The sequence below is a fragment of the Meriones unguiculatus genome, chromosome 16, assembly GCF_030254825.1.
Source record: "Meriones unguiculatus strain TT.TT164.6M chromosome 16, Bangor_MerUng_6.1, whole genome shotgun sequence".
In the NCBI taxonomy this organism is placed as follows: Eukaryota; Metazoa; Chordata; class Mammalia; order Rodentia; family Muridae; genus Meriones; species Meriones unguiculatus.
This window is the reverse complement of record NC_083363.1, coordinates 22624467-22647582: the sequence shown is the minus strand read 5'-3', so window position 1 is coordinate 22647582 and position 23116 is coordinate 22624467. Positions and strand designations below refer to the sequence as shown.

The 23116-nt window shown below is 37.4% G+C and overlaps 1 protein-coding gene across 6 annotated transcripts in view; it reads left to right on the top strand.

Moving 5' to 3' along the window:
- The window catches only part of Herc4 (HECT and RLD domain containing E3 ubiquitin protein ligase 4), an 88985-nt gene that overhangs the window by 9131 nt on the left and 56738 nt on the right, over positions 1 to 23116 (top strand). For all 6 annotated transcript variants that reach the window (XR_002476804.2, XM_060369427.1, XM_060369426.1 and 3 more), the window contains 5 exons: positions 9036 to 9195; positions 11839 to 11915; positions 16073 to 16294; positions 17706 to 17797; positions 21542 to 21672. Coding sequence is in view for 5 of the 6 variants with exons in the window: in XM_060369427.1 (XP_060225410.1) it covers positions 9036 to 9195; positions 11839 to 11915; positions 16073 to 16294; positions 17706 to 17797; positions 21542 to 21672 (682 nt within the window). In the remaining variant the exon portion in view is untranslated. The remainder of the gene's footprint in view (positions 1 to 9035; positions 9196 to 11838; positions 11916 to 16072; positions 16295 to 17705; positions 17798 to 21541; positions 21673 to 23116) is intronic.

The window sequence follows — 23116 nt, the reverse complement described above, 5'->3', positions numbered from 1 at the left end:
AGGGAAAGACTGCTTACCATATTAGGCATAGCTTTAGCATATGAGACCTCAAGGCCTGTCCACACAGAGACAAACTTCCTCTAACAGGGCCACACCTCCTAATTGTGTCACTCTCTATGGGCTTTTGGGGACCATTTTCTTTCAAACCACCAGATCAAGTTTGATGCCCTCTAGGGAGTGGCAATCTGTTTAATTGGAATGTCTGAACTATGGCACATAAAAATTCTATACAATCATTTATATACAGTCATTCATCTGTTCATAAACAAGGTTTATTATATTGTACATTGAAGCTTGTCAGATAAATATATTTTAGAACTTTCATTTACAAACAATTCTCATGAACATACGTGCTTTTAAAAGGATCTGCAACTGTGTTTACAAACAGATTGAAGTATAAAATTATATTTAGCTGTTTTAATTTTAATTTGGCTAGTAGACACTAATAGTTTTTAATGGCAATTAACGGTTTTGTAAGGGAAGAATTAAAGAGAGGAGAATTTGGAAAGCAGTTAGTTTATCTGTGCTAATAGTTGTTTAAAACAAGGAGTAGATAGATCAGGAGAGATTGGCAGACCCAAGATAGACTTTGTTCGCTTCATGGAAGTGAATTGTCTATCAGTAAAGATAGAGCCAGCTTCAACCCCAGGTGGAATCATTGGAAACAGAGAAAGCAGCATGAAGAGAAGATTCTGGTGAGATAAATTTTAATGTGAATGTGATAGCAATATTCATTGGGCAGTAAGGAATTTAAAAAAAAAAAAAACCCTAGGAGAAAATCAGGACTATATACATGAAGTGTTGATTTCCAGTTTTGTTTTCCCTTAGGTGTATTAGGTAGGGTGTAAACTTTTCCATCATACCAGTGTATCAGGTAATTAATAACAAAACTATTATTTTGTGGTTGGGATTCAACCTTTTGGAATTGTTAGAAGTACTCAGTGAATTTAAAATAAATAGTAAATTTAAAGTGCCATAAATGGCTGTCTACTTTATCTATTTTCTATTTTATTATTTTTTGTTTGTTTGTTTTGAGATGTCTGGTACTCATGGCTATTCTCTGTCTTGGTTTACCAAAATTGAGGTTACAGGTTTGAGCCACACTCCTATTTTTATCCAAGTTGAATTTTTACGGTGATTTAAAAAAAAAAGTGTTTGCTTTGCAAGGTACCATCTGATAGTTTGGTCACTTGAAATTTATAATAGGCTTTTTTTGCTTATACACAACCCTATCGGTTAATTACTGTGTTTGCCTTTTTCTGTGTTGTAGTTGGAATAGTCGTCAACTGTGTATTGGTGTAGGCAAGAGTTCCTTTGATGTCACACTGTTTTGTGACATGAAAATAGGAAGGGGAAGAAATTAGATTGACAGAAGAGGTCCTTTTGAGTGGTGGGGACCATCTGAAGAAAGCTGGAGGAAAGTTTGGCTGCTTTGTTACTAACTAGTAGAAACATGTGCATGAGTGTGTTTTAAATTTCCTATGCATTGGTTTTGCCTGCATGAGTGTTTTGTTCGTGTGATGGTGTTGAAGCCTCTTGAACTGGAGTTACAGTTGTGAACTTCCATATGCATGCTGGGAATTAAACCCAGGTCCTCTACAAGAGCAAGCAGCAAGTACTCTTAATCGCTGAGCCATCTCTCCAGCCCGGTGATTTTATCATCATGCAAAACAGGTGGTGGCGACACACACCTTTTCAGCACTCAGGAGGCAGAAGCAGGCAGATCTCTGAGTTCATTGCCAGCCTGGTCTACAAAATGAGTTTCAGGATAGCCAGAGCTGTACAGAGAAACCCTGTCTCAAACAAAGAGACTGCCATGTTGAGTGCACATCTCTGATTGCTGCCCAGAATCAATCACAAGTATTACAAATTGCTACATACATACTTTCTGATCAAATGTTTGTTCATAACCTTTCAACAGTGAAACTACAGTCACCTTTTTTATAAAATAATTTATCTTTTATTTTATGTGCATTGATGTGAGGGTTTCAAATCCCTTAGAATTAGAGTTACAAACAGTTGTGAGCTGCCATTTGGGTGCTAGGAATTGAACCTGGGTCCTTTGGAAGAACAGACAGTGCTCTTAACCATTGAGCCATCTCTCCAGCCCCTCACCTTTTAGTAGTTATTTTATTGTTAATTATGTGTGTGTGTCTGTGTGTAGATATGTGCACACAAGTGCAGATGAGGTCAGATGTCCCTTGAGCTGGGATTACAAGTGTCTGAGCCACCTGGAGTAGGTTTAGGACTCAAACTCAGGTCCTCTGGAAAAACAGTACATGTTCTTAGTCACTGAGCCACCTTGCCAGCCCAACTTACACTTATGTTTTGAAGAGTGGTTATGTAAAAAGCTAATTGGTTATCTCTGCATACACGTTTCCGCATATGCTCAGGATAGTAGTTAAGTCTGCAAGTAGAAATAAGGAGGAAAACATACATTTATTTATAAGTTGATATGGCAGAGTATAGAGGAGAGAAAAACATTATGGGAAACTTAATAAACTTATTTTAAAAATATAATGCTGATATTCAAAACTAGTAATAGGGACCACCATTTATGTGTCAGACACTGTTGAATCCTTTCTATATTACCCCAGATCAGCTTTTGCCCCTTTTTTATTGTTGTTTGAGACTCGGGGTCTAGGCTGTCCTTGAATTAATTAGTGATGGGATTATAGGTTTTGGCCACCATGTTCAGCCTTGTATTTGTGGATAAGGAAAGCAAGAAGGTAAAGTTGGACTTGAGAGATGGCTAAGGGGTTAAGAACATTTGCTGTTCTTTTAGAGGACCTGAATTTGGTTCCTGACAACCACATTTGGCCACTACCAAGTTTGAGTGCCCTCTTCTGGTCTCCGCAGCTGCCTATATACATACATATTTCTATTTTCTCTCTTTCAGTCTCTCGCTTCTCTTCTCTCTCTCTTGTGCACATAAGATTAATACAGTGAAAATAAGATCAGTGAAATAATAGAAGATACCCTTTATAATAACAATAAAAAGAGTAATAACTCAAGGTCATTATAAAAAAGTATAAGACCTAGATGAGGAATTGAAAGCACTGTGTTTTTTATCTAAAAAGTCCAGTGTCTGGGCTATTACTTAATAGCATTGCAACAGAGTTTTATGGAGATTAGAAATAACTTTAATGTTCTTTTGGGAACTGGTAAAATAATCCAACCACTGTTAATATAATGCAGTGCTTTGTGGTTGAGGACTGGGATGGGAAGGCATCTAATATACTAAGGAAGAATAAGTAAGATATAGAAGAATGTTAGGTAAATCAAAATAAAACACTTATATTGATTTATAAAGGTATTAAAACATAATAAGAGTAGTTACTGCAGGTACAGAGGTAGGAGCAGAATGAGCAGGTTGATGAAGGGTACCTTATATCTTTTTCAACAGTGTAAATATACATATGTGTGTGTATATATATATACATACATATATATATATATTTTTTAAGGTAGAAATTTAACCAGGTACCAGGTGTGGTGGCACAGGCCTTTAATCCCAGCAATCAGGGAGGCAGAGGCAGGTAGATATCTGTGAGTTCAAGGCCAGCGTGATCTCTACAAAGTGAGTCCAGGACAGCTGGGGCTACACTGTCTCAAAAAACAAAAATAAATAATAAAAGAGGTGGGATTTTAAGAACTTAGATGTAGTCCTGGGCTTTTGCTTATAGGTATGTCTTAGGCATATTTCTTACCCTCTGTGTATCTGAGTGTTCTGGTCTGTGAAATTAGGATAATCATGATGAGTTTTTGCGAGGTTAGGAGAGAACACATGCACTGTAAAGAGCGCTTTTTTTAAAGCTACTAATGTTGGAATTGGGAAGGGTACACAAATAGGTCTGCCTAATACCAATTTGAGTATTCAGCTGTTTTTGTATTTGCCTGATACCTATTACGTTGACTTGTTAGAAACTATGTTATTTATATGTTTGCCTCTAGATAGCAAGTGCCTGTTTCTTCATTATAGGTGAAGTTTAGTCATGCATTCAACGAACAGTTCTGCTAGTCTTGGCTAGACCAAGCACAAAAATGCTTCTTTCCCTTTAGGCTTTAAAGACCTTATTGTAACTTTTATTCAAGAACTATGCTAAAATATTAAAAAACCAAAATATTGTGGAGCTTGGAGGTAATGCCATATTGGAACAAGACAAAATGGGTGAGGTTCCTTCACCTTCAGATGTAAAAGATGTCATGGACAGGAAAACAATGATGCTCCCTTTTGTGGGAAGCACGGAAGTGCCAGAAGTTGAAATTGGTTATTGATATTTTTTTGTTGTTGTTGTTGGGCTTTTGTTTGTTTGTTTTCTTTTTGTTTTTTGGAGACAGAGAGTTTCTCTGTGTAGCTTTGGCTGTGCTGGAACTCAGTATGTAGATCAGGTTGGCCTTGAACTCAGATCTGCCTGCCTCTGCCTCCCAAGTGCTGAGCTTAAAGGCACATGGCACCACTGCCTGGTCTGTCTAGGTATTTTGATTGTGGTTAGCTGATTTTTCTTTCAACTTAAAAAAAATTATTTGCTGGAGATGAGTACACATGTGCAGGTGTACATGGAGAGATCAGAAGACAACCTGCAGGAGTTGGCTTTCTTCTCATTGTGGGTTCTGTGGAGAGAATTCAGTCAGAGTTAGTGGCCAGCCCTTTACATTGAGGCATCTTGCAGGCCCCTAGCAATTGGTTTTAGTAATGATTCAGTGAGTAATTACAGTATAGTTGTATCCTAATATTTTGAAAAAAAAAAAAAAAAAAAAAGATATGTCTCATGCTTCTGCATTTGCAGTTATTTCCACACCAATCTGAATATTTTTTTTAAACACAGTCATTATTTTGGTACTTAGAAAGAAGGGAGACTTACATGTCAAGAAGATTAAAGCGTTTAAGTCCAGCATTTAGGGAGGCAGAAGCAGGAGTATCTCTGGGTTTGAGGCCAGCAGGACCGCAAAGAGAGACCTCGTCTCAAACAAAACAAAATGAAAAGCCAAGAAAGAAATTCAATGTGTATGTATGTGGGATTATAACACTTAATGATTATGAGAGGAAAGGAGTGTTAAAAGTGGGAGTGATTGTGATTTGGGTTAGTCTGCTTTATTTTCTCCAAAACAACTCCTCATCCCTCTGTTGTTATTTACCCCTTGATCTCACCTAGATTCACATCTGAGAAATTTATTTAGGCTTTGTTTCCTTGTTACAGTATCAGTATTGGCCATGTTGCAAAAAATTGATGTTTTATTCTGTAAGTTCTGTTATTTTATTTCTTTTGTAGATGGTTGTGTGTGATTCTGAGCTCATTACTTTTTTTTAATTTATTTTAATTTAATTTTATGTGCATTAGTGTAAAGGTGTCAGAACCCTTGGAATTGGTGTTATAGACAGTTGTGAGCTGCTATGTGGATACTGGGAATTGAACTCTTGTCCTTTGGAAGAGTAGGCAGTGTTCTTAACCACTGAGCCATCTCTCCAGCCCCCTGAGCTCATTACTTTAAACCTTGTGTCAGTACCTCAAAGTCTTGGTTATTATCCGAGTAAGAACACTTCTGTTTCATGCAAGAATCATAACAATAGATGTCTCTGACTCAGTCTGTTCTTAGCTAATACCTGGTTAATGTTTCCAAAGTATATTTCATTTTGTCTTTGAAACCCCAGATAAAATGAAATTTTTATCATCACTCTTTGGTCATTCCTATAAAAATTAAAAGAAAAAATACTTAAGTATTTATAAACTGTGTTCTGAAAATAAGCTTTTAGACAATGTTGCTATAGCGAGCCTATCTGTGAAGAGAGGACGTTGCACAGCTCATGTAGTGAGACTATCTGAAACAGTAACCAAAAAAAAAAAAAAAAAATTAGAATTATTCACTAATCCAGGAGTGACTAATGTCCTTATTTTTAAAAGTAGGAATCATAAAATTATATTTTTTGTATTTTGTATATTATTTATAAAATAAAAATTAAGTGGGTAAGGAAAAATATGTGTAACTAGTATTGACAGTTTAGTTTATTTTCCAGTTTTTCTGTTTGGCCTGTGTGTGATTATGTTTTTAAGTAAAAATTGAATTCTACATGAGTACGTGCACTAGACAGAGTTTCATGTAACTCAGGCTGGAGATTAGCCTTGGACCCTTAATCTTCTTACCTCTGTCTTTCAAGTTCCTGGATTCAGCACCTAAAATTAAAAATACAGGTACTTTGATTATATTCTTCCCCTCCCCCAAATGCTCTCCACTTGTCCACCAAGTTCATGTTTAATACCCCATCTCCTGCTGCCCATCAAACAAAAAAACCCAATAAGCCAAAAGATAACATGTGTGCAAAAAACCATTAAGTCAGTTTAGTACTGTCAAACTACTCTTGGGCATGGAGCCTACCCTGGAGTGTGGTTGATATACACAGTGACCCTCCATTGGAGAAAACGGATTTCCTTTTCCTAGCAGGTTATCAGTTGCAGGTAGCTTCCTTGTTAAGGGTGGACTTTGTTTTCACTTCCTCTTTTCTGTGTTGGGATTTTGTCTGGTTTTATGTTGTGTAGTTTTTATGTGTGCTGTCACAGTATCAGTGAGCTCACCATTCCTTTTGTGTCCAGAAGACTATTTTCTTAGTTATCTACCAACTCTGGCTCTTAAAAATCTACCTGCCACTTTTGCATGGATTCTTGAGCCTTGAGGGGAGGTGTTTATTAAAGACATCCCATTTAGGGCTGAGTGCTCCAAAGTCACTCTGCCCATTGTCCAGTTGTGAGTCTGTGTTAATTACCTCTACTATAAAGAGAAGCTTCTCAGATGAGGATTGAATGATGCTTTGCTCTGTGGATATAGTAATATGTTTTTGAGAGTTGTTTTATGCTATATTCCTTTAGCAGAATAATAGTAGTGGGTTTTCTTCTAAAGCCCATGGCCTGTATTCTTTGGCTGTTGGCCCCTTGTAGCAGTGTCAGGTATGAGCTCCATGTTGTGTCATGGCCCTAACCGTAACCCGAAAGTGGTGGCTTGATAAGATTAAAGGCAATTTTTCTGTGCGTGAAGTTCTCATCTTTACTCCATTTTTGATGTGAAGTACTGATCTTTTCCCTAGGAAGTCATTAAGAATTGGAATGGGCTAGGAGATACCCACGGTACACAAGAGACTGAGGTTGGAATTGTGAGTTCAAGGTCAGCCTAAACTATATAGTGAGACTCTCCCTTAAAAATAAATAAGTAGGGGCTGGAGACATGGCTCAGAGGTTAAGAGCACTGCTTGCTCTTCCAGAGGTCCTGAGTTCAATTTCCAGCAACCACATAGTGGCTCACAACCATCTATAATGAAATCTGGTACCCTCTTCTGGTATTCAGGTGCACATGCAGGTAGAACATTGTATACATAATAAAATAAATAATTTTAAAAAATAAATAAGTAAGTAAAAGAATTAGGAAGCCAGGTATGATGGCACACACCTTTAATCTCAGCACTCAGGGAGGCAGAGGCAGGTGGATTGCTGTGAGTTCCAGGCCAGCCTGGTCCACAAAACGAGTCTAGGACAGCTAAGGCTACACAAAGAAACCCTGTCTCGAAAAACAAAAAATGAGACAACAAAATAAAAACAAGAGTGAGAGATTGGTGTGATAAACGGTGCTCGAGGCGATTATCAACTTGGCTGGGCATGGTTGTTCACACCTATAATCTTAGCACTTGGGAGGCAGAGGCAGGTGGATTGCTGCAGCCTTTACGCTGGCTTGATGTACATAGTAAGGGCAGGTGTACATGTCTGAAAAGTAAGTTATCAACTCAAGATACGTTAAGTAAGGTAAGTATTTAATGTATTACTTGTGTTGTATAGATGGATATCCGAAAGTTATCTATCTAGCAACGGCCTCCCACTTAAAAAGAAATTGTAATTTGAATTGCTTTACATTCCAGGAATATCAGTTTCTTTGTTGCAGTGAGTTTCATAATTGAATAGTATGCCAAGAAACCCTGGATGATGGAGTTTTAATTGCTTTTATCATGAAGTTTCTGATGTATAGCATTTTTATTAAGCTTATGAAGTTAATTTCAAATGGCATGTTAAAAGCTTGTACTGTTAAAACTAACAAACAATGGCTATCTTTTTGTTTTAATGTGTATGATGAGTCTTTGTCCTGAGTGTTTATATGTGTACCATGTGCATTGAGGTGCCTTTGGAGGCCAGAACAGGGCATCAGATGCCCTGGAAGTCGAATTACAGAAGTTTGTAAGCCACTGTGTGGATGCTGGGAACTGAGCCCCGGTCAACTGTTAAGAATAGCAAGTGATCTTAACTACCCATATCTGTAGCCCCAGTACCTGGGCATTTATAAGGAAACCTTGGTTGTCATTGGCCGGCTATATTTTCTTTAAAATGAGCATATTTTAACCACGTGACGGGGGGTGTAGTTGGTGCTAAAATAGAAGTCTGTAAACTAAGAGCCACCATTTATAGTAGCCATACTACATTTTACTTCTCTATTCAACATATCCAACTGATTTTAAATGTTTAAATCTGAGCCTGCAGTAATGGTGCATGCCTACAATCTCAGAACTTGGGAGCCAAAGACAGGAGGATTCCACGTTGGGCCACCCTGGGCTGCAATAGTGAGATTCTGCCTCAAAAAACCAGTAAAGAAAAATCGTAAATGACCGATTCAGATTATTTCATTGAGAATACTACACTGTCGTGTCTGTATGAAAAAAAAAAGTTTGAATTACTTAATATACTGCTAAAATTCTAACAGCCCAGGTTATTTTTAAGTGATTTGTTTTTCAGTGTTGGCTTTGAAGAGTACTTTTTTTCTGAGAGTCATCTTGATGAGCCCTGAATTTCTCCAAGATGTTCAGGTCATTCATTAGACCTGATAGTGTTTTCACAATGAGAATTTTATATGAACATCTTTGTTAATTTTTTCAAAACAACTGGTTATATTTTATGTTTAAGCATTTCCTTATTTTTTGATAGAAAGTGAAAATTGAATAGATTTTATCCTCATTTCAAGCTTAAAACTAGAATGTAATGTTCTTCTTGACTTCTGTTCTGTAGAGCAGGTTGTTGCCTTGGATGCCCAAAACATCGTAGCTGTTTCATGTGGAGACGCCCATACATTAGCACTTAATGACAAGGGCCAGGTGTATGCTTGGGGTCTTGACTCTGATGGACAGCTTGGCCTGCTAGGATCAGAGGAATGGATCAGAGTACCCAGGTAACGGAGGTGACCACAGAGAAGGTCCTTAATCTTTTATAAGTTTGTTTATCTAAATCATTTTGCTTACTGTGAGCATGTATTGTTGCCTAATTATTTTTCCCCTTTGAATCTTTCAAGAATTTGCTAAGTTGGTTCTTGTTACTGATTTGGGTTGAGGTATTTGGTTGACTATTTATTATATATTGACTATTTAATATATATTGATATTTTCTCCATAATGGGTATAGTTTCTGTTTGTAAAGAAAAGTAGGAATTGTATTCTTCTAGAACGGATAGGCTGATTTATGCTGCTGGTTCTACTCTATCAAGTGTCCCAGCTTTTGAAATATTTCTTTAATACTGATTGGTTGTTGGACATGGTACCTTTAATTCTGTCACAGGCAGGTGGATCTCAGCTCAAGGCCATTCTAGTCTACATAGCAGGCTCCACAACAGCTGGGAAAGACCCAGTTTCAAAAACAAACAAAATACTATTAGTTGCATGTTTTTCTGACTTTTTAAAAAAAGACTTTGTTTAATTAAATCTAGAAATGGAAGCTCCCCAGTAGTGGGGCTTCAGGTACTGAATGGCTTCACCATTCTCTCTTTTCAAATCTGAGAGGGAAAGCAGTTAGCTTTTATTCACTATAATGTTGACGTCTTGCTTTTGTTGTTGTTGTTTAAGATTTTATTTCTTTTTTATGTGTATGAGTGTTTTGTCTGCCTGTATATATATGTGTGTACCATGTGAATGCCTGGAGCCCAGAAAGGCAAAAGAGGGCATCAGAGCCCATGAAACTAGAGCAGTGAGTGGTTCTCAGCTTTCCTAGTGCTGCGACCCTTTAATACATTTCCCCGTATTGTGGTGACCTACAACTGTAAAACATTTTTTTATTGCTACTTCATAACTATAATTTTGCTGTTTGTAATTGTAATGTAAATATTTGATACATGACCCCCTGTAAAAAGATCATTTAATAACCCCTGAAGGGTCATGACCCACAGGTTGAGAAACACTGAACTAGAGCAATGACCTAGATGGTTGTGAGCTAACATGTAGGCGCTGGGAACCAAATATCGGTCCTTCTGCACGAGCAGCAAGTACTCTTTACCCTTGTTTTATATAAGATCATAATATGTTGAGTTTTTTGTTGTTATTTGTTTTTCAACAGGGTTTCTCTGTGTAACCCTGGCTGTCCTGGAACTCAGAGATCTGCCTGCCTCTGCTAGAATCACTACCCCAGTGAGATATACTCCGTATATACTCATTTGTTCAGCCTCTAGGGCTTTTTATTGTTGTTGTTGTTCTTATTTATTATTAGTTTCAGAGTAAATTTATTTCTCTTGAGTTTTTTGAAACAATGTAAGAATCAGTATCAGTTCTATAAATGTTTGTTTGGCAGAGAAGCCATTAGGTACTGGTTCTGTCTTGCTTTTTGTCACAGGTCTGTATGGTTTTCTGTTTCTTCAAGATTCAGTTTTGGTAAAGTGTTTATGTTCAGAAATTGGTCTGTTTCTTCTAGGTTATAAAGTTTGTTGTTATAGAGTTTGTGATAATGTGTAATGATTTTTGTATTTCTGTATTAGTTGTAATGTCTCCCTTTTCATTTCTGATTTTCTTTAAAGGGACTTTAGCATCTATTTGTTTTGCATGCATGTGTGTTTGTGGGTGTGCTTGTGCAGCAGTGTGCATATATGGAAATCAAATAACAACGTGCAGAAAGTAGTTGGTTCTCTCTCCATCATGTGGGTTCCAGGGATGCAGGTCATCAGACAGGGCAGCAAGTAGTCTAGTACTGAACCATGTAGTTGGCCGTGACTACTTTCTTAGTCTGGCCAGGGTGTGCCAGTTTTCACCTGTTGAAGAACTTTTTGTACATTAAAAAAAATTCTATGTATTTATGCTGTGGTCTTTATTTTTCTTTCCATTTATTAAATTTGGGTGCCTTTTGTTTTTGCTTTTCATGATCGTTGAGATTGATGATGTGAAGGGGAAGTATGTAAGATACTTGGGATGTACATCCAGCCTCCCTCAACCCTCAGTAATGAATGCAGATTTAGGAGTGTGAAGACGGAGTATGAGATGGCAAAAAATAAGACATTATCATAAATTATCATAAATGTGAATGGCCTGAATTTCCCTAGTTGAAACAGAAAAGCCACTGCTGTGGGTGTATAGGCTAGGGGAATAGTTATGAGGTAGGAGAGCGCCAGTTTTAGAATAGTGCCAAGTTTTTGTTTTGTTTTATATTCGTTTTACATCCTGGTTGTAGCCTCATCCCTCTTAGGCCCTCCCTGTCCTGCCCCCAAATTTTATGCTATAAAAATTAAGAAAAATATTGGATAATGGAAAAAATGTTTGAAAGAGCATCCTGAAGGATATTTGTCTGTGAACTTGGTGTAGACATGGTGCACTTGTACTTCTATCTTTTACAGTGTTTTCTCATCATATCTTTTACTTTTCTTTTTAAACTTATATTCTGATTACTTGTTTTAATGTGAAGTCTTGATAGTTAGCCTTGACTGAAAAAGATACCACACCCTGAAAAGTCAGTAGACAACTTCTCACATAATAAGTGGCCAGTGAATAGCACATAAGTACCAAAAGATCCACCTGCTACACAGAGGGAATTGATTCTGCTCTTTTTTCTTCTTTTCTAGAAACATTAAAAGTCTGTCGGATATCCAGATAGTACAGGTTTCATGTGGTTACTATCATTCACTTGCACTTTCTAAAGGTAAGCATTTAGCCTTTTTGCTGTAAAGATCATTGCTTGGTACTTTGAACAAAAAGGCCTCTATCTTTCTTTTTACAAGATTTGTCCTGATTCTGGATTCTTTTTGTTGCCATTTGTATTTTAAATAAGCTGTTAGTTTCCACACATACAGATCTGCTGAAGTATTTTAGAGCTTATGTTGTTTATAAATCAGTTTCAGGATTATCTTTACAGGGTTAAGTCTCTTCGGTTCATGAATGTGCTACTTCTCCGTGTAATTCCCTAAGTTTCTCCTCCTCCTCTGTATTCTTTTTGGTTTATTCAAGACAAGATTTTACTGTGTAGCTCTGGCTATCTTTGAATCTACCATGTAGACAGGCTGGCCTTGAACGCGCAGTGATTTGCTGGTCTCTGCCTTCCAAGTGCTAGGACTAACAGTGCCACTACACCCTGTACTAGTGTTTTCTTTAGTCTGCAAATACCTTATACATCTTTATTATATATTTCACCAGGTATTTGCTTTTTTTGTGCATGCATTATGTAATTTTTGTTTAGTATATAGGCCTGAGATTGGGTTATGTCTTAATTACTAAATAATTTAAAAGTCGTTGCTTCATAACAGAGGAAGCTTGGCCTCCATCTAGCTCATTAATTTTTTTTAAATGATTAATCTTTTTAAAAAATGATTTACTTATTTTTCTGTTCATTGATATTATGTTTGCTTCTCTGTGTGTGTATGTGATGTGCTGGAAGTTACAGACAGTGATGAGATGCCATGTGGGTGTAGGGAATTGAACCCATGTCCTTTGGAAGAGCATCCAGTGCTCTTAACTGCTGAGCAATCCCTCCAGCGCTATTAAGTTTTATATCTAAGTTTTTTAGGATAAATATTCTATTCCTTTCTTTCTTTCTTTCTTTCTTTCTTTCTTTCTTTCTTTCTTTCTTTTTCTCTCTTTCTTTCTTTTTTCTTTCTCTCTTTCCTTCCTTCCTTCCTTCCTTCCTTCCTTCCTTCCTTCCTTCCTTTCTCTCTTTCTTTCTTTCTCTCCTTCCTTCCTTCCTTCCTTCCTTCCTTCCTTCCTTCCTTCCTTCCTTCCTCTCTCTCTCTCTCTCTCTCTCTCCGTCCCTCCCTCCTTCCCTCCCTTCCTTTTTAGTTTAACTTATTCATATTCCAGCTGAGGATTAAAAAACAAATTAGATACTCTCTCATTGTTTTTGTGTTACTATTTTTAAAAAGGTAAACTTTAAGAAAACATGAAGAATGCCTCAGTGGTTTTAAGAACACTCCCTACTCTTCCAAAGGATCCAAGTTCAGTTCCCAGCACTCATGAGGCAGCTCACAATTCCAGAAGATCTAACACCTTTTGCATATGCATAGAGACACATATACATGAATAAAAAATACATAATTAAAAGTAAAAAGATAAATTCAGCCTGTCAGTGGTAGTACATTCCTAGAATCCCAGCACTTGGGAAGCTGAAACAAGAAGATTTCTACAAGTTCCAGGTCAACCTAGGCTATCTCAAAAAGTATGTTCTTTTGTCTCTGTCACTATATTAATAAATACCTGGAGGGGTCTATTTAATATGAACAAAACATTTAGTTTTAGCGCCATAAAAACTGATGAAGTAGGGGCTGGCGAGATGGCTCAGAGGTTAAGAGCTCTGGCTACTCTTCTAGAGGTCCTGACTTCAATTCCCAGCAACCACGTGGTGGCTTACAAACTTGGTGTCCCGTCTGTCATGCAAGTGTACATGCAGACAGAACATTGTGTACATAATAAGTCTTTTTAAGAAAATACGATAAATTGAGAGTTTTTCATCTGTTTCTGATTTTTCTTGTGTTCAGTGGCTTTAGGTAGTATAATAATCTCATAACAAAATTTGTGAGCATTTAGTCTGTTCTGTGCACACTTGAGTGTATAGTATACAGTGAGTGATAAGCTATAAAGTACTGGTCCTCATAGGATTATACACAGATAACAGTATGGTTATGTACTGTTAAAGGGGTTGTGGAGAAAAGTTTGTGGTTTATAGAACTTAATGGGAATGAGATTTAATCTAGGATATCCAATAATGAAAACTAGATATAAAGTGAACAGAAAGTTAGTAGGTGGTTAGGGCACTCACATAACACGTGAGTGCAAAAAAAGGTAAGTGTGGCTGGAGTATAGTGAGTAAGGAAAATTTAAACACACACATACAAACCAACAGGCCTTCTTAAAGAAAGGTGAGAAAGCACTCGACTTTTCCCCCTCAAATCTTCCCTTTTTGGTTTTGTTTATTTTTTTGGTGTTTTGAGACTCCTGAGTGCTTGGATTAAAGCCATGTGCCACTACTGCCTGGCTGTTTGTTTTTGAGCACAGTTATACTCTGTAGCCCAGGCTATTTTTGAACTAGGAGCAATTTTTTCTTTTTTGTTTTTTAGTTCTTGTTTTTAGATTTCTCTGTGTAGCCCTGGTTGTCCTGGAACTCATTTTGTAGATCAGTTGGCTTTGAGCTCAGAGATCTACCTACTTCTGCCTCCCAAGCACTGGAATTAAAGGTGTGCACTGCCTGGGAGAAGCAGTTTTTCTGCTTCAGCCTCTCAAGACTGGGATTATAGGTATTAGCCACCACAAGTGCCTGCCATTGTCTGATTATGCAAATATCTAAATGTTTGAAGAAGAGTCAAGGACCTAATATTTCATAGGTTATAGAGAAATTTACTTGAACTGTATTCATTTAGTTAGTTGTTTATGCATAGGTTTGGATCCAAAGGACAGTCTTGGGTGTCATATAGCCTCTGGTGCCATATAGGGCCCCCCACCTTTTTTGTTTTTGTTTTTGTCTTTTTTTTGAGACAGGGTGTCACTGGCCTGGAGCTCAGCAAATGAGTTAGGATAAGCAGACTACCCAGTGAGCCTGAGAGATGCTACTGGCTTTTCTTCCCCAGTGCTGGAGATTGCAAGAGCATGTCTATTCCTGCTCCCACAGCCCCCACAGCCCAATCTGAGACCTGTGGAGCTTGTTTCTACATACCAGCTGGACCGTTTTTCCAGCCTGGATGTTTACTTTTAAATGTGTACTATTTTATTGTATGAACTTTTAAATTTATCAGAGCTTATTAGATTATTGCTAGTTATTTTAATAAAAAGATAACTGAGCTAGGCACGGTGGCTCACACTTGTAATCCCAGTACTCAGGGAGGCAGAGAAGGCATATCTCTGTGAGTTTGAGGCCATCCTGGTCTATAAAGCAAGTCCAAGATAGCCAAGGCTACACAGAGAAACACTGTCTTGAAAAACTAAAAAAAAAAAAAGAAAGAAAGAAAGAAAAGAAAATACCTCAAGTTGCTAGCAGATGAATCAAAACAAAAAGTAGAGATAATGATTAAAGGAACCAGGAAGGATGCTAAAAACATCTATTTCCTAGGAGGGAAAATGCTGTATGTAACTTGGTAATACTTGATAGATTCAGATTTGATGGTGTCTGAGAAAGGGACATGATATCCTGGGTATATGACTTCTGATGAAGAGTAACACTAGAATGAGAAAAGTACAGAGATTGGAAATATGGTAGAAAGCATATGAAGTGATTTTGACCCATCCATGTGTAGGTGTCAGATAAGTAGTGGGTTACATGGTGTTTCTTAGTGCTTAAATTTGGGTATGGTAGTTGATAACTGAAGCCTTGAGAGCAGAAGAGTAGCCTTGAGAGCAGACAGTACTTCTTGGGGAGAGGCTAGAGTAGAAGATAAGAAATGTTAAAAAGAGGTGGTAAGGGGCTGGAGAGACGGCACAGCGGTTAAGAGCATGCTGAGGACCGGGGTTGGAGTCCCGGCACCTGCACGGCGGCTCACAACTGTCTGTGACTCCAAGATCTGACACCCTCGCAGGCAAAACACCCCATGCACATAAAAATGAAAATAAATAAATGATTAAAAAGAGAGAGACAGTACTCTGTTGTAGAGCTTAAGGAAATTCCTAGTTAATATCATTCTTTACTACTGTATTGAAGACACATAAACGTGTGCTAATAAAGAATGCTCTTTTATGCAGTGCTATGTTTTCATATAGAAACAAACCTCATTGTTAAGTAAATGTGTATTTTCATCTAATGAGAACATGTCCTCAGAGAGTAGTTGATCTTCAGATAAGAATATGTGTGTGTAAAGTAATTTTATGATTTTTATCTTGCAGCAAGTGAAGTTTTCTGCTGGGGACAAAATAAATATGGCCAACTAGGTCTAGGCATTGACTGTAAAAAGCAAACTTCACCACAGCTGATTAAGTCTTTGCTTGGAATTCCATTCATGCAAGTTGCAGCAGGAGGAGCCCATAGTTTTGTACTCACCCTTTCTGGAGCTATCTTTGGATGGGGCCGTAACAAATTTGGTCAGCTAGGTCTTAATGATGAAAATGGTAAGTTCTCATCATATTTAAGTATAATTTTTTTAAAAGATTGTTTTCCGACGTGAATGAGTGATTCTTAAAGCTTTGGAGAAATGTATATCTTCCCAGGACTAATAGAAGTGGAGCTGAAAATGTTAACTAAAATGTTAATGTGGTAATGTTTTGGGAGGATCATGTGGAAGGCTAAAAATTAGCATATAATAAATTGGAAAGTTTATTGAGGCCTGGAGATATGGCTTGGTGGAAAAGTTCTCGCCTAGTATGCACAAGGCCCTAGGTTCAATCCTCAGCACCTCTTCCCCACAAAAAAGAAAAATGTTCTTTAGATCACTTGGACTGAGGTTATGGACAGCCGTGGTGGAATGCTTGACTGCCACACAGAGGCGGTGGCCTTAAGCCCAGAGCTGAAGGAAAAGAATGTTATGCTGTCCAAGTCTTGAATGTCTTCCTGAGAGACGGTTTACTAATAAGTTGATAATCGTTGTTGCTTCAGTATTGGCCACCATTAACGGAAAGAAGCTGCCTATGTAGCTTCCTGGTAGAACATATGATATGTGCAATGGGTTAGCCTGGAAGTGAAAAAAATTTTACTCTTGGAAACTAACATGATTTATTCAGTTAATGTGTTTCAAGTTGGATATATGATTTGCATTGTTAATTTGTGATTGAACATCTTTTTACTCTGTTGATAGTCTTGAAAATAAACATTCTGAATTTTAAAAAATTACTTTGAAACAAGTTAGAATCTTTTATCTGACATTTTATGCCTGTCACATATATATCATATATACCTGTCATATATATTATCATTTGTAAAGTTCTAATTTTTCTAATGCCTGAGAGTTTTTAACCTAATAATAACTGGTGATGAGTAAATAACTTACTCATAGAGTTAGAGAAAAGGTGTTTTTTTTTTTTCATTTTTTTTATTAGTTACAGTTTATTCACTTTGTATCCTAGCTGTAACTCCTTCCCCATCTCCTCCCAATCCAACTCTCCCTCCCCCTTCTTCTATGCCCCTCAAGATAAAAGTTTTTATTTGCATTAAAAATACTCATGTTCTGCCACACACACACACACACACACACAAAAATAAAAAACAACAACCAGAAAATAAAAGAGGCTATTAAGTAGGATCTCTGACAGAATAAATAATGATGCACATGTAGAAAATCTGAAAACACTGAAGTCCTGGATTGCTGAGCCCTGTGCACACTGACATAAGAGTAGTTGAATGTTCATCTTCGAATCCTTACTTTATCATAGGTCCTGGAAACCCAATTTTATAGGCTTTTTTTCTTACAAATCTTTGGTAGTAAAAATTAGTGTGTATGCTGAATTTGGAAATCTATAAAGGAAGCACATTTTAGAGGAACTTTTGTTTTAAAATATCATTAACGTCTTTTATTGGAATTTTCAGATCGGTATGTTCCTAATTTATTAAAATCACTAAGATCTCAGAAAATAGTTTATATTTGTTGCGGAGAAGATCATACTGCTGCACTAACCAAGGTATTGTATGTATAAAACTTTTTATTCGCAGTAATTTTTTTCATAATTAGTGAATGCTTTTGTGATATTTTCATTACACTTAAACAATGTTTGTCTGTCAGAAATAGTTGATCTGGAAAAAGACCTAAATTATTATTGAAAACAACTTGCCTTAATTAATGTTTAGTTTTGCTTAGTTATGAACTGTGTGCTTTGATGCAGTCACATTTGATTGCAGCAGTGCTTGAATGATCATGTTCTCCAGACTCACCTTAAAACTGTAAGCACTCCTCTCTCTGAGCTTTGGGAATGCTGGGCTTGCAGTCATTTCATACCATGCTCAGCACTTTTTGGAGGTCTGTTTGTCTGTGGTATAAATAATAGAAATTAAAACCCAGTATCTTGTGTGGACTAGGACACCTCTCTACCACTGAGCCTCATCTCCAGCCCCTCCTGAGATAGGAGCTTACTAAATTATCCAGGCTGACCTCAAGTTTTTAATCCTTTTAGCCTCCTGAGTAGCTGGGATTATTAAATACTTTTAATGAAATTACTTCATTTTGGTTCATCAGGCTTGCAATGCTGTGTATCAGTCCCATTTGTATTTTATCATTCTACCTGATTTGCATTAAACTTCCATTTGGTTTATAAATATTTTATAAAAAGAAGCAGCTGAATTTCTGTTTTCTGTATGCTGAATATTATGCTAGTTAATTACATTGTGTTTTCAGTACAGTCTTTTCAGTCACTTTAACATTTATTTTCATTTTCTGGAGTATTTCTGTGGTGACTAGATGGCAAGGGAAAAAGAAAATATTCAGATAATGGGTGTAGTTCAGTAAGAAGTTATGTGATGACCAAATTTGATCTTCTACAATATAAAAACAAAATACAGCTAAGCTTTACTGGAAAAATACTGTATTTGTCATACTAACATCTAGGAAATTGTTCTTTGGCCAAAGTAGAGATTGATGTTTCAGAAGGGCTAGGGATTTAGTAGTTGGTAGAGTGTTTGCGCAACATACAGGGCCTCCCGGGTTCTATCCCAAGCGTCACAGAACTGAGTTCAGAAATTGAAAGCTGTATTTGGCTGCATAGGCCATGCTCCCTCCCCATTATTGTCATTATTTTGTCTTATATAATCAGTTAACAAAAAAGAAACAGGCTTGTTTGTGTGTGTGTGTGTGTGCGTGTGTGTGTGTGCGTGTGTGTGTGTGAGTGAGAGAGAGAAAGAGACAGAGACAGAGAGGGAGAACCCTCACTGTAGCCCCGGCTGGCTGGGCTTAGAACTTGTTATGTAGACCAGACCGACCCTCTGAGTGTTGCAGTTAAAGACATACACCACTGTATCTGGAAGAAATTAATTTTTAGTCATACTTTGACAATTTGGGAACTGCAGAGATGGTTTATCAGTTAAAAGCATTTCACTTCTTTTCCAGAGTGCCAAGATTTGGTTCTTGGCACCCACCTGGCAGCCCAAACCATCTGTAATTTCAGTTTTAGGGGATCACATGACTCCATCTGGCATCTGTATTCACAGGCGAACTTACATATATGCAGGCAAAACATACAACATAAAGTTGTTTTGGGTTGGGAAATAGAGCTCAGATGAAGCGTATGTACTAATTTGCACAAGACCACAAAAGGAAGAAAAGAAAAAAAATTATACACCATTTTTTTTTCCTTCACTCAAAATTATTATTATTATTATTATTATTTTAAACATTGTCCTCAAATTTATAATCAGTCTCAGTCTCCCTGGTCCTGGAATTACAGATTCCCTTTGAATTCCAAATGTAGTTGAAGATGACCTTGAACTTGTGATCCTCCTCCTACCTTCTGAGTGCTAAAATCACAGGTGTGCACCATCCTACCCATGTCATACAATGTCAGAGATGGGAGCCAAAGCTCTGTACATGGTAGGCAAGCACTCTGCCAACTAGGCTATATCTCCAGTCCCCTGCACTTAATAGGGAAAGTTTTTAAAGTGTATCCTTATACTATAATATATATAAAACTATATTGTCAGGCATTGGAAGCAGGATGTAAAATTGCACACACATAACTAAAGTTAAATGTCAAATTGAAAAATACATGGCTGTGCCAGGTTGTTATGTGTCATATCCTTTTAAAAATGGCCTCATCTGGGCAGTGATGGCTCATGTCTTTAATCTCAGCATTTGGGGGGACAGAAGCAGGTGAATCTCTGTGAGTCTGGTCTGCAGGGTGAGTTCCAGGAAAGCCAGAACCACACAGAGAAACTGTGTCTTAAAAAAACAAAACAAAATGGCCTCTAATTGACTCAGGAGTTTTAACAATAAAAATTTAGAGATTATCTCTTTTTAATTATTTATTTTTATTTCATGTACATTTGTGTTTTGTCTGCATGTCTTTGTGAAAGTGTTGGATCCCCTGGAACTGGAGCTTCAGACAATTGAGATGTGCATTGTGGGTGCTGGGAATGAAACCTAGGTCCTTTGAAAGAGCAGCTAACCACTGAGCCATCTCTCCAACCCTTAAAGATTATCTCTTGTAGAAACTATATGTTTACAATCATATCTATGTGCTCTGCTTACATATCTACTCTTTATGTAGAACTCTTTAATCTTTGTACTTTTTGACACTATCTCCTTGAATAGCTTGTATTATCTTCCTGGTGGGAAGCCATTGCACTCAAATTTAGGCAGCGCATATATCTATCTTCAAGTCATAGCTAGCTTGCTAACTAAAGATAGCATTTATAAGTTTTTGTAAAGGGTTAGAAATGTGTCCTTTGAATTAAAAAAATATAATAATATTCTGAAGCAATGCAATTAAGTATTTCCTGGCTCTTTGGTTGGTTGTTTTAATGGAGGTTATTGTTTGGTAGGTGAGTGTCTCATGTAGTCATGGCTCTTTGGACTATTAGGCAGTCTTTCAGTCTCCTCTCAAGTGCTGAGATTTCAGGTGTGCACCACTGTCTCAGCAATAATTACTTCTTTGATGAACATTTAAATGTTTTAACACCTCACTAAGTACTTAAAGAATCTGTGAAAGCCTGCCTGGTGGTTAGAGCCTGGAGTCACAACTGCTTGAAATGCTGAAGCAGGAGAACCATAAATTCAAGGCCTTCCTGAACTAAAAACAAGTTCAAGGCCAACCTTAATACCTCATTGAGTTTCTACTTTAAAGTAAAAAAGGTAAAAACTGGTGAGATGGCCCAGCAGCTAAAGGTGCTTTCCAAGGATTCATGGCAATTTGAGTTTATTCACCAGCACCAGTAAAGGTGAAAGGAGAGAACCAACTCCATAGAGTTATCCTCTAAGGACAGTGAACATGCACACCCACACAATTAATAGTACATTTAAAAAATACTTGCCAGTAGGCGTTGGCACATACCTTTAGTCACAGTGCTTGGGAGGCAGAGGCAGGTGGATCTTTGTGAGTTTTAGGCCAGCCTGGTCTACAGAGAGAGTTTCAGGACAGCCAGGGCTACACAGAGAAACCCTGTCTTGGAAAACAAAGTTTTTAGTAAAAGAAGGTATGAAGCTATAGCCTGAATGATAGAGTGCTTTCCTAACCTGCACTAAGCTGTGGGTTTGTTCCCTCCTACCACACACTGAATTATCTCAGTCTCAAGACATTTTTACCTTCTTTAGTCAGCCATCATCTAATTTCTAAGACAGGAAAGAAAGCATCGGCTCTGTGTTAACAGTCAGCTGATATTTTGAACGTTAGTTTTTTGTTGAGCTTCTCATAAGTTAGTTGTTTTGTTTGTTGTTGCAGGAAGGTGGAGTGTTCACCTTTGGAGCAGGAGGCTATGGCCAGTTGGGTCATAATTCTACCAGTCATGAAATAAACCCCAGGAAAGTTTTTGAACTTATGGGAAGCATTGTTACTCAGATTGCTTGTGGAAGGTAAGCTGTGGTAAAGAAGAGGATTTTGGTCTCTAGTCTACTTATTGAGCTGGTGAGCGTGATGACATACCTGTAATTGTAGCACTTGGGAGGCTCCATAGGGAGTCCCTGTTTCAAACCAACCACCGACCTCCCCAGCCTAAGAAAAAAAATCCATGTTTTTTTTAAAGGATTCTGTAATAAACTGTCTTCGGGTTCTAATACTTTGAGGTAAAATATTTCTTCTGAATGTCTGATTAGCTACTGAGGAGTTGTATTAACAGAGCTGTTTTATGGTGATTCTGCTTCAGTTTCTTAGAAACTGCATCATTTTCCATTGTAATGGCATCATTTTATGTTTCTACAAAGTGTTCTTATTTGCCAACACTGCTTTCTATCAGGTAGCCTTCCTGATAGGTGTATGTTGTTGTTTAGAATTGTTTATCTCCACTACTTAGTGATGTTAGTCTCTATCTATAGTCTACAGATATTTTCTTATATCTTTAAAATTTTTTTCCTATTATTAATTATATTTACATTGGTGTTCTGCCTCCATGTATGTTTGTGTGAGGGTGTCAGATCCCCTAGAAATGGAATTACAGAAAGTTGTGAATCAGCCTATGTGGGTGCTGGCATTTAAATCCGGGTCCTTTGGAAGAGGAGCCAATGCTTTTAACTGCTGAGCTGTGTTTCCAGACTCATTTTATTATGTCTTATGGTTGTTCTTGTGTTAACTTGGATCATCTGGAAAAGCAACCAGTATTCTTAAGTGCTGAACTAAATCTCTAGTCCCTAGCATCTCATTTGTTTAAAGTAAATGTGCTTCATCTGCATGTATATCTGGTACATTTGTGCAGTGATCAAGGAAGCAAGAAAAGTACAACAGACTCCTGTAATTGGAGTTAGAGTTATGAGCTGCCATATAGGTACTCATTCTAGATAGGGCATAAAAAAACAGTTTTGCCATCTAAGTCTTGAGTGGTGAACCAATGAGTTTAATTTTGGTTTCTTAAAGGAACATGGGCAAACCCTGGGTGGCTGAAGAAAATTCTTTCCCCTTGCAAGTATTTATATATGCTCATGTCAGGTGGGCCTTTATGCTGCGTCATTACTTACCTCTGAGCCCTTCATGTGCTGCCTCAGGATCTTTCCTACACAAAATAATGTTTCCTTGCCAACATTCAGGAGTACTATCTTTAAATGCTGAGCTATTCTTCTAAAACCAAAATCTGGATGAAAATAATCTCCGGGAAGACTGTGAGACAACGCATGGCAGACATTTGGGGGCAGTTTTGGATTTTGGCTTTTGATCATGTAGTTGCTTTCAGAAGACTTTTAAATGCAGTGTGTTTTCCGAAGCAATTTTGCATGAAATGTTCTCAAATAAGTAGCTAGCTTTATTTCACCATGTAATATAATTGTAAGGGCAAAATAGGATTCTGCATGTGGATGAAAAAAATTGCTC